The sequence below is a fragment of the Mastomys coucha genome, unplaced genomic scaffold, assembly GCF_008632895.1.
Source record: "Mastomys coucha isolate ucsf_1 unplaced genomic scaffold, UCSF_Mcou_1 pScaffold22, whole genome shotgun sequence".
In the NCBI taxonomy this organism is placed as follows: Eukaryota; Metazoa; Chordata; class Mammalia; order Rodentia; family Muridae; genus Mastomys; species Mastomys coucha.
In genome coordinates this window covers 59042295-59053991 of record NW_022196905.1, presented here as the reverse complement: position 1 = coordinate 59053991, position 11697 = coordinate 59042295, and the positions used below count along the sequence as shown (strand labels likewise).

Below are 11697 nucleotides of genomic sequence, written 5' to 3'. Positions count from 1 at the left end.
AGCAACCATAATGGTCACAGAACATCATTGGCCATATAACCTAGCAGGCCAAGTTTATGGGTATGGAAATTAGATGGTCAGCTGGGACATTTGAAAAGTGACTGTAAAAAGAAAAGTCTCTATGTTTGGGCCTCAACAAAATACTCCCCCACCCCATCCTGGTGTGTGTGTGTGTGTGTATGCGTGTGCACACTCAAGAGTGCATGTGTGCATGTGCTGAGGTATCTGTAAAGTGCTGACACAGACCTGGAGACATAGGCATTCAGGAATTTGTTGCTATTTTTATTATTCTCTGTGCCATCCATCTTGCTTTAGCTACCAATATTACAGGCAGAATCTGCTTCTGTGTGGGTTCCCTGTCATGTTACCCACATGATGAAACCTCTAGAAAATTCTGATCTGATTAGAGATTTCAACACAGGGATCTAGCAGACACACAATAACATGACTGTCTGAATGCTTACAGGCATAAAGTTCTCTTTTTTTTTTTTTTTAATTTTTTTTCCTTTCAAGACAGGGTTTCTCTGTCTAGCCCTGGCTGTCCTGGAACTCACTCTGTAGACCAGGCTGGCCTTGAACTCAGAAATCCACCTGCCTCTGCCTCCCAAGTGCTGGAATTAAAAGCATGTACCACTTATTGAATCCTTCTATAGAATTTTCTAGAAACATAGGACCTATGTTTTAAGAAAAGTGAATTTAGGATGGAAGACATTCAACTCAGATTTTCTGACTCCAAAGTGTTTCCCAGTCTAACATCTTTATTCTTTCATTATTTATGACTTTTTACATAGCCCTGAGTTTTATGTCAATATATCTTTGAGAGTCCTCAGGATTAATTCAGACATTAGGTCTAGTCATGGGCCTTCCTGAGCTCCCTGCACAGGTAGCTCCCATGCCTTGTCTTATCTTGTGGAGATCTTGGCTGGAGATTGTTTTTTTTTTTTTTTTTTTTTTTTTTTTTAACCTCATCAAAAGAGACAGCATCTAAGGGCTGGTAAGGCCTGTCAGAGAGTTATGCTGAAGTTACTCAACCCCGAAGGACTGCCTTCTAACCCTGGGACCAACACTCACAGAGGGTAACACCACAGATCTGGCAAACTGGAATGTCTCTACCACACCTCAGGCTACATCAAGTGCCCTTCCTGGGTATCAAATCCTCAAAAGGGCAGAGCCAGGCTCTCCTCTCCCCTGTTGCTCATTCAGGGAATATGTGAGGCCCGGAGAGTGAGATGGCAAGATAAATTATTTTGTTCAAGTTGTTGAGATCAGAAAGTCACCTGGGATTTCATGTCGCACTTCACACACACGCAGTCTAGGAAATTACACTGAAAATCTCAGGGTAGAAATGGGGATCTCTGTGATAGATAATACTGGGTGAGTCACTGGAGCATAGCCTCATTACCAGAAATAACAGCAAAAAGGAAAGATGGAGATTAGACCTGGAATATTTTATTTAAAAACAATCTTTTGGGGCTTGGAGGCATAGCTCAGAGTGGAGTGATTGCCTGGTATTCAAGGGGCCTTGGTTTTGATAACCAATCATGCAAAATAATAAATAATAATCTTTTCAGTTGGGTGTGGTGATGTGTGCCTGTAACACCAGCACTGGAGAATATAAGGCAGAAAGAGCACCATGAGTGGAGGTCATTGCAAGATCCTTTCTCAAAACAGTAACAACAACAAAATCATCATCATCATCATCATCACCACCATCATCATCATCACCTTTTAAATATAGGTCCTTTGACTAGTAAGGGGGTGAGGCCTGTAGCTACAGGAGATTGGATGTGGTGAAGCCATCCAGCTAACTGCTCGGGAAAGAAGTGGGCCATAGTGGTTTTGAGTAGAGTTTAGAGCCACGAAGACCTGCTCCAGACTTAAAGAGTTCTGATATTCAGCCACTGTATGGCTCAGGCTTGTCCCACTAACATGCTGAGGCTCAGGTTGCTCATGGGAGCCGCTTACATACCACATGTTGTGATAATGACATACAAGGGCTTAACATGGTTCCCAGATGTCTGAAGTGCTCTACATACTTCAACCATCAGGATGCTTTTTGTCATCTTGTCACCTAACCCATTGTATGGGGCCAGACTATTCTGTTGCCCCATTTAGCTAGGCTGAATAAAGTAAGATAGAAGAGCATTGGTGTGAGGGAATGTGGGTCCCTTCCTGCTCAAACTGCTCCTCTGAGGCCTGATCACTGTGATAGGATTAAGAGATAATGTAGTCAGAAAGGCGGGGCCTTCACAAATGGCACAAGGGCTCTTATGAGAATAGATCAACCCTCACCCTCACCACACACGTGAGGACATAGCATTTTGCCACCAATCAGCTGAAGAGGTTCTTCCACTGAGCTTGACTGTGCTGGCACCTGATCCCAGACTTCCCAGTCTCCAGAATTCTGCTTAGGCCAGAACAAATGAACGTAATCACTTAAATCCATTTTCTTATGTAAATATGAGCGTATTTAATTTTGCTACCTGGGACACTGAAGGCGAAGCATACAAAAAGCACCATCTATTGAAGGGGAAAGACTCCTACACCTTCATGTATACCCGTAAAGCTAAACATACAGTCCTGTGAAGTATGCTTTTCTCCAGAGTCCTGTCTTCAATACTTAACCTCCTCCTCCTCCTGCAGGCCTGCCCAGGTCTGCTTCCTTCTCAGAAGTGCTTTGAGGCCCAATCTCTTCCTTTCTCTCATGCAACTTCATTTAGCTATGGTTTCTTCCCTGCAATGGGACCTGGGGACACGAAGCTAATTATGAGGCAGCACGGCCTCGGGGACACAGAGAAGAAAGACTCTGTTTGGCTCAGTTTCCACCAGGTGCACATGGAGGAGGCTTCACACATGAATTCCTGCCCTCCGGTGTGAGGCTTCCTTCCTTAACGGAGCTTTACAGTCGGCTCCTGTCAACAGGCGAACCTCACTCAGGTCTATTAACAGCCTCGGTGTCCTCCCCTCCTCTGTTTCCACCATGAAACTTCCTCTTCCTCCCTGGGTCCTTCCCACTTTTAGATGTTCCCCAATCCTACCTCCCTTCAATAGCAAGAAAGAAAAGAATTAAGGGACAGCCAACTGAGTGTGTAGAAATTTGTTTCTTCAGTGTGTTTTAAAATATTCCACAGATTAAACTTGAAGCTGGGTTTGTCATTAAAGACATTTTGTAGACCTCGTAGCTCACACCTATCACCATAGCACTGGAGAGGCTGAGACAGGAGCATCATTGCAAGTTTGAGATTATCCTGGGCGACAGTGTGAAAAAAAAAGTTTCAATTCACAGCAACAAGAGCATACATACATACACACTCCAAAAGAAAAATGAACACAAAATCCTTTGTGTGTTGGAGAATGAGGAGAGAATCAGAGGGACATGAGGGACCGGGAGGACATAGTCCCTGTCTCCTCCTCTGTCTGCTCAACATTCCAACCTTCAGGATGCCCAGTGCCATGAACGGAAGACATGAGCTCTCAAGTCAAGGGACGTAGGTGGTCCAGCCACAAGGACAAGCCACAGAGCCAGAAGGCTGAGAGATTGGCTGAAAGCAAACCTATTAACCCTGGGAAAGCAATTCTTCTACCCAAGACCAAAATCCAGGTCCCAGGCTTGTGACTGAGCTTGGGAGAGAGAGAGAAACAGCAGAGAAAGCATGGGGGGTGGGGGAGGCGTTCTATGATATGTTTAATGGACTGTAACCACAGAGAGTCAGCCAGAGAATCCATGTGACAAGCTGATTTGCTTATGTCAGGATAATCCTCAGGAGGGATGCTCCTGAAGGCTCCTTACCCTTCATGGTGACAGCCACACAACCCCTCTACAGTGCTGGGCTCCACGAAAGGTGCTTCAAGCGTTCCCAGTTATCAGATTGGAACTATGAATGATACATCAGGGAAGGTAGAAAAGGTGAGCAACACCATTGCTTTCACACAATCAGGAGGGAGGATTGCATAGATGCACATCTCCCTATTGAGTTAGTATTTCCCAACAACTCTTTATAATCAGAGTAAGGCGGCTTTCCCATTCTCTGAACCTGAGATCTGTAATGTTTTTCACAAGTGAGTATCTATTCATGAAACAGTAAAAGCCATAAACGCTGCCTTTTCCCTTACACACATACACAGGCATGCTATATAGGTGCCCTTTCTAATTGCTTTGATTCAGTCTTAAAATTAATAAGTGATGGGGTTGTGCCAGCCAATTAACTATTGTTTATAACACTTGCCTGTCCTCTTTTCCCAAGACCTGTAACCAATGTGGAAGTACACGTCAGGAGACACAGGCAAGGAGAAGGGGCCCACCAGCGTCCGTCCCAAGCTCTGCTGCTGTTATACTTTGCACAGTGTGACTCTCTAGATGAAAGATATTTTTTTTCTCTCCATCTCTGTCTTGATGAGTGAGAAAGGAACACTTGGTTTGCAACTGGAGTTCTCTGAGTGACAGGTGATATCGTAAATAAGAAACGTTCTTTTGTAATTACACAGAAAGTAATTTGGCAGTGTTAAAATACCTTCTGGTCTGGAGCTGTATTTTATACACAACTCTGAATAATAGGGAAATGGAAGATGAATTACAGAGATCAGTTTATGGTCATTGAAAAGTCTGATTATCTAGAAAAACACAGCACGCAAAGTAGTTCCAACCAAATTAAATTCAGGAGTAAATAATAACGCCACACATATATGATTGAACCCTGCAAGGCTATTTTCCTCGTACAGCAGTTTGCCTTTTCAAAGAAAAGACTTCCCAAGCATGAAAACAAGAGCTCTATATTTGGTTATTATTTAAATAAGATGTGGGTTTAAATATGGCATAGTTGGGAAATGCACTTCATTGTCTAAATTAGGATGGTTGTTTTAGTCTCTCATTGAAGATGGAGTATTCATGTGGCTTGCCAAGGAGTCTCTCTGGTTGTGCTGGGAACAGGGTTCATCTGCAGAGCAGAGTTAGTGGAAGTGTCAGCGGCAGACTGCCTCATAACCCCATGCAGATGGGAACAGGGTTCATCTGCAGAGCAGAGTTAGTGGAAGTGTCAGCGGCAGACTGCCTCATAACCCCATGCAGAAAGATGGTTCAGATGTGCCAAGTTGGAGCATCAGTCCTCTTGGCTTGCTCCCTTGCCCTCTCCCATGAGTCTTTGAGGTATGTTCATGAATGTTGGGAACAGGACCTCGGGGTTTAGAAGATCTTGCATTCGTTGATGGAAAACAGCTTCCTTCTGTTTCGTCTCCTGGCCTGGTTAACAGCTGTTCGGACAGCACATTCAAATACCTGCTGTACTCCCCGGTTGCTAAGGGCTGAGCACTCCAGGTAGCCCTTGGCTCTCACATCCTGCGCAAGTCTCTTCCCTTCTATGGAATTGATGCAGGAAGCCCTGTGAGGTCCCATCTCTCTCTGGTCCGTCTGTGTGGCCACAACCAGCACCGGGGTACAGGGTAGGTTGCTCCTGATCTCACTAATCCATTTGTTCTTCAAGTTCAGGAATGAGCTATGGTTGGCCACAGAGTAGCACATCAGTACCACATCTGCCTGCTGGTAGGACAGGGGGCGGATGCTTCTGAAGGCATCATTGCCGGCAGTGTCCCAGAGACCCAGGCTGATCTGGATGCCATCCATGAAGACGTCTACACCCGTATTCTCATACACCGTGGGTTTGTAGGCCTCTGGGAAGGTCTCAGAGGTGAAACGCACCAACAGTGAGGTTTTTCCCACAGCACTGTCCCCTACCAACACGCACTTGATAGAGCTCAGCATCTTCCTTGTCTGAAGTCGTATTTAAGAGTCCAGGATCCCCAGGGAAAGAACCCTCAAGGGCTCTTGGGCTCAATGGGCTACTGTAGCAGTTCCATGTAGTAAGAAGACAGCAACCAGGGCTTATGTTCTCAGAATCTCAGACACCAATTACAGATCGTACTTCTCCAGTCTGCCCAAGTGAGAAACGGTGACTGCTTGGAAAACCCCTGAAGCTTGGTTGCCAACTGGAAGAGAAAGAGAAGGGGGAAACTGAGGTTCTCCTTTCTGATGACGAGAAGCATCCTTGTTGACAAACTAATTAAGAATGGAGGTCCCATCTCAGGGTAGCCATTCAACCCTATTTGTCTAGTCCCATCCCTCCCCTTGGCAAAATGAGTTAGAACCCAACACTTAGCACTCACAACATCTCCAGCCAAAAGGCAGGAGGAGAGTTTATTCTTAAAAATCAGCCCTTAAATGGAGAGTTATAGTAGTATTCATCTCTAATCCCAGGACCCAGGAGGCTGAGGTGGGAGGAACCTGAGTTAGAAGCCAGCTCAGGCTACATAGCAAGAGATCACAGGGAGAGGAGGAGAGGGGAGGGGAGGAGAAGGGAGGAAAGAAGAGGGGAGAAAAGGAGGCAAAAAAGGTCAGCCTGGTAATACCACCAGGAACGGCTCTGATCACCACATGGAAAAGACCTCAGATGCCCACCTAGTGTGTGAACGACTTGTGAACAGCTCTTGACTGGCCAAGAAGCAGGAAGGCAGCTGGGCACGTGTGGCCTCAGGTTCTAGTAGATCTCAGCCACTTTAGGAACTGCAAGGAAGAAAAAGTAATGAGCAACAAATGCCATATCTAATTTCCTTCACCCAATCAGTGAGCACCCAGTCCGTGGTTTACGCAGGAATCGGCGTTGAAGCAGGAGAAATCACTGGACTGCTAGCGACTGCTGTGCTTTCTCCCTTGAGACTCTTGGGTAAAGTTGGCTACAGACAGGAAGATGCTCTGTGGAGTTCTTGATCTCCACAGCTGAGAGCAGGTCTGCTACCTATGCTGCTGTGTGTAGACACCGACATGTTGCTTAAACTCTTAGTACTCGGTTTACAAGTGTGTAAGCCTGTGATGCGTTTAAAGATGTGGAGACTAAGTTACTTCTCTCTTCAACAATAAGGACAGTCATCTGCTGAGCAGGCCCCTAAACAAACAAAGCAACTTGCTTGGAAACAATTATATTCAACACCAAATTTTAAACAGGACTGCACAAATATGGCAGAACCTGAATTTTATGAAGGGGAAAATAGATCCTCAAGTGTTTGTGGGTTTAGAAGCACCAAGCAAAGAGCTCAGAGTTGCACAGCATGCTATCTGCTAAATACATTCTCTCAAGGCCAGCACCACTTCAGTCAAACGAAAGGTGTTCGAGGCCAAAGTTTAGAGTAAAGGTTGTTCATGTAATTGACTTTATTCACCTCCCCTGACAGCAATTGTCAAGCTTACCACACACAAAACACACCCAAGGGCAAGGGTTAAAAATCACCCTTCTTAATCCTAAGGATCCCTCCAAAGACTTTTTATATCCTGTCAACTTGCAGTTTCTGTTTAATTAGACGTGATAGCCTTTGCAAATGAGTTAAATAAATAACACATGATTTTTGTGAATTCTGTCTTTCTTAACACATAAGCTATGTGACCGTGGCCAAGTTACTTAACATGTCCGAATCTTGGTTTCCTCTAAAAATGAGTTGTACGGGGACCCATCATGTTCTCTGTTTTCACACTAAAGATGCCCAACCTTCAATGTCCCTGGCATAGTGGCTGCAATGGCACACATGTGGGACACGCCCACACAGGGTGGCCTGGACACCCATTTGTCACCAGATCTTTGACAGAAGGGCTCCATAACATTTCTGTTAGACATAAGCTCCTTAGACCTATGGACAGCCTAAACATGAATTTGTGACTTCGTTTACAGATGACACCACATTTAATTTCTCTTGCCAGTGTAGCAGGACAGGATTATAAAGTGGTGCATGCATCAGACTTGTAGGTTATTTCTAACGGATTTATAGCCACAATTCCTGAGTGAATACCCATAAAAGGATGTCTGTGAGATGGTGTGTTAAGAATGGAAGAAGCCTGGTAGTGGTAGCACACACCTTTAATCCCAGCACTCAGGAGGCAAAGGCAGCTGATCTCTGAATTTAAGGCCAGCCTGGTCTACAGAGTGAGTTCCAGGACAGCCAGAGCTACACAGAGAAACCCTGTCTCCAAAGGAAAAAAAAAAAAGAATGGGAGAAAAAGGTATCGTTGGAATGGAATCCAAGGTGCCTAATTAGCTACCTGCATGGTCACGTTCAAACAGTTTCCTCCTAGTGAAAACCAATGTCATAATGCCTGTCTCACATGGTTGTTAGGAGTACTCTGTGGGCTTAAACCCTGGGCCTAACACATCACATGAACAAACTGTTCATATATAAACACAAAGTACTCAATAATCAGCGGCACTGGCGAGCAGTCATTACTAAATATAATGACAAGTGATAATTCATTCACATGAGGACCCGGAAACCTCACTAAAGAGATCTCATAGAAAGGAGATTTAAAAAAAAAAAAAAAAGGCAGAAATTTCTTCTTATAGCATAAAAATAAGATAGTACAGGAATGAAGAAATGCTGAGACGTGTCCCCCACAGAGATCAAAAGAAATGCCAGATGGGAGAGAAAGGCTCTGTTCTGAGTGCAGTGGCCTTCCCACAACAGCCTATTGTCACTGAATGACACACCCAGGACTTCAGTTCCCCTAAGTTGTAAACAGTGAGGCGTGGCAAAGCTGAAGGAAAACCTCTGTTGCCTGACCTGGTAGCACAAGAACAGAGTCCCTGCACTATTCTGTAAGGTGAAGTGACTGATAGGCCAGGCCCCAGCAGATGGCCATATATGGAGCTGGGGGAGAGGCAGAGAACACAGCTATCCAGGCTAGATAGAGCAACACCCTAGATAGCCGTGATCTCCAGTGCTTGTCACAAGTCACATGCACCCTTGGCAGAGCCACCGTGGCCCACACAGGCAGCAAGCATGTAGGCTGATGGACTTTCAGGGAAATTTCTCCTAAAGAAGGACATTATCCCTTCTAAGGTTTGTGAGTGGAAAATAAAAGTGAGTTTTGAGCAGTGTGTCTAACCGGCCAGGTGTCCTCTGTAGGGCTCTTCATTGGGAAGAGTTACTTCAAGTATCCTCTGAAAGTGTTGGACAGTTACGCTGCCTCTCTGGGTCTTCAGTCTGGGATAAATGAGCCTCCAATCCCAGTGAGTCTGAGTCTCATCTTTTTTCTCTTCCTACTGTTTTCTGTGAAAAAGGTACTTTCTGCAGACCTCCAGACACAGAGTTACATGAGTGCTCCATGTGACAAGCTGGTCCTTCGGTCTACTGTGACAAAGGAACAAAGAGAGGCAGAGAGAGAGCTTGGGGCATGAAGTATCTTCGTCCCCTTCCTCTGATGACTAACGTTTACCACACAACTCTCATCTGGCACAGACAGACACTGTTTCTCACTAGGACCCTTCCGTAGCCAAACTCAGTGATTCTCTAGTGGCTGAAAACCTGCCCCTCACTCATGCCAAAATTCTGTCCCTTTTTAAACATCTTTCTTGACCACCCAACCCTGCATCTCCTATTGTCACTCCTCCATGCTATCTCAGTTACCCTGCTTTGTCCCCATAATTCCCTGTGTTTACTTGATGCCAGAATCGGCGCACAGCTGAACCGGTTAGCCCCATTTGTAAAATGGAACCAGATCCCTTCCTCACGGGGAGCCTGTGAGGACCAGTTTTAGATGCAAACATGGCGGCTAATTCCTGCTGCACGTACACCACTTTGGCACGGAGAACTGCTCTCATTTGCCCTGTAAAGCAAAACCCCTCCAGAGTACATCATAATTAAAAGCAAACATCGAATCGTAACTGTGTAGAGCGTCTTGAGTTAGGTGGTGTTGGTGGCGGTAATTTTTCACAAACACTGCCCCTCTGGGTACAGCACTTCATGCTTGTAATCCTAGCACCATGAGGCTGAGGCAGGAGGGCTGCTGTGAGTTCCAGGCTAGCATGGTCTATAGAGGAAAACCTCGTGCCTCCCACCCAACCTCCCAAAAGGACGAGACCACACAGTTCATCAGTTCAGGCCTTTCTACCAACAATCAGTCATGGAAACAGGAGGGGTCCCCAGGACCCTAACCGTTATTGCTGGACTATTGGCTACTGGTTGCCTCTGGGAGAGGAGAGACTTGCTTTCTTCATTTGTGTACACACTGCTAAGCCTGCCGGGTTTCAGGAGACAACTCCAGATTCATGGTCATACAGAGAGTCCTGGTGAAACTCAGTGGGACATAAAACAAAATAAGTAGCCATGAACAGGAAAGAGACATTTCTGAGGTCGGGTAGACAGAGGTGGTAGGGACTTGGCAGGGCATGCACGCACAGGATGTACCATGTGCATGAAAAAAAAAAATGATGAAAAATGTAAGTAAGTAATGTCTTTATCTTGCTTTCTTTCTTCACTTTTATTTTCTTTTGTTGCTTGTTTGGTGGGTTTTTTTTTTCTTTTTTCTCTCCCAAAACATGTAGTCCCAGCTGTCCTGGAACTCACTATATAGACCAGTCTGGTCTCGAACTCAGAGATGCACTTGACTCTGCCTCCCAAGTGATAGGATCAAAGGTGTGGGCCACCACGGCCCAGCAAAGTCTTTACCTTAAATTCCATTTTATACTATTTAATTTCACTAATTCTCAATCCTACTTGAATGATTCACTTACTATGCTGCTAATTGCTCCAGTCATTCCCTTTCAGAATCAAAAAGACCATATACTTGCCAGTTTATTTTCTATATACAGATTGCCTCTGTCCCAAACAGATCCTGCTCAGGACTTGCCTTGCCAAGATACCCATTGCAACTGTTAATGTATTCTCCAGAACCAAGGTTCTAAGCCAGCTTTCCGATCCTAAGCCCAAGGTATATTTAACCTCAGCAGAGCGACATTAAAACAGAGCATCACCTTGCAAACCCAAGGCTTCCCACCTGTGTGCATCCAGAGCCTCCAAGCCTCTAACTCATGAGTTCTGGTCTCATCCCCAGAGCAAGCCAGGCCCAGGAAGAGGTGGGCACTTCAGTCTGGTGAAATTACAGATGTGATGCTATCCTTTATCCAACTTGGGGGAAGACACGTGGCAGTAAGAACCTTTGCAGGAACTTTGACATTCAATTTCTAACTAGGAATGTACTCTTTTTGATGCAGTTTAAAATAACAGGCTTCATCTAAGAATAGCTACTAGAGAAAACTCGTTTCTTTCTATACTTGAGATCCTTTAAAATAACAGTGGAGAACTGGTCATTGGTGGCACACACCTTTAGTCCCCACACTTAGGAAACAGTGGCAAGCAGATCTCTGAGTTTGAAGTCACCCTGGTCTACAGAATTAGTTTCAAGACAGCCAGGGCTACATATAGAGAAACCCTGCCTCAAAATAAAATAAATATAAAAAATAACAGCGTAGAAAGTGTTAAATTGAAAAAGCAAAAGTACACTTCAAGGTAGTAATGATTCCAAAGGTATGGAAGGAAGAAAAAAATTAATGAGCAATAATTATTATATGTGATTTCCTTCATTTGTTGGGTAACTATCTGGTCCTTGGTTTATGCAGGAATTTGCATTAAAGCCGGAGAAATCACTGGAACACTAGCAATTAGCTGTGTTTTCTCTCTTGAGAATCTTTTATAAGGCTGGCCTCAGATGGGGAGGACCCTCTGCAGAGTTCTCTACAGCTGAGAGCAGGCTCCATTATCTACTCTGTACTATGCAGCTTCGGACATATTGCTTGAACATGCCAAGGTGGGTTGTTCCTTGGGACCTGCAACTGTAGGTGAATCTCCTTTCCTTCATCTTTTTTATGTGTATTTAATGATAAAATT

The 11697-nt window shown here is 44.8% G+C and overlaps 1 protein-coding gene across 1 annotated transcript in view; it reads right to left on the bottom strand.

Annotated features, from left to right (window-relative positions):
* Positions 1-3088: 3088 nt before the first annotated feature.
* Rhoh (ras homolog family member H) overlaps positions 3089-11697 on the bottom strand; it is a 29945-nt gene continuing 21336 nt past the window's right edge. Inside the window, exons 2-3 of the mRNA XM_031342476.1 lie at positions 6449-6553; positions 3089-5979 (exon numbers count right to left, since the gene is read on the bottom strand). Coding sequence (XP_031198336.1) covers positions 5180-5755 — 576 coding nt within the window. The 5' untranslated portion in view covers positions 5756-5979; positions 6449-6553 and the 3' untranslated portion in view covers positions 3089-5179. The remainder of the gene's footprint in view (positions 5980-6448; positions 6554-11697) is intronic.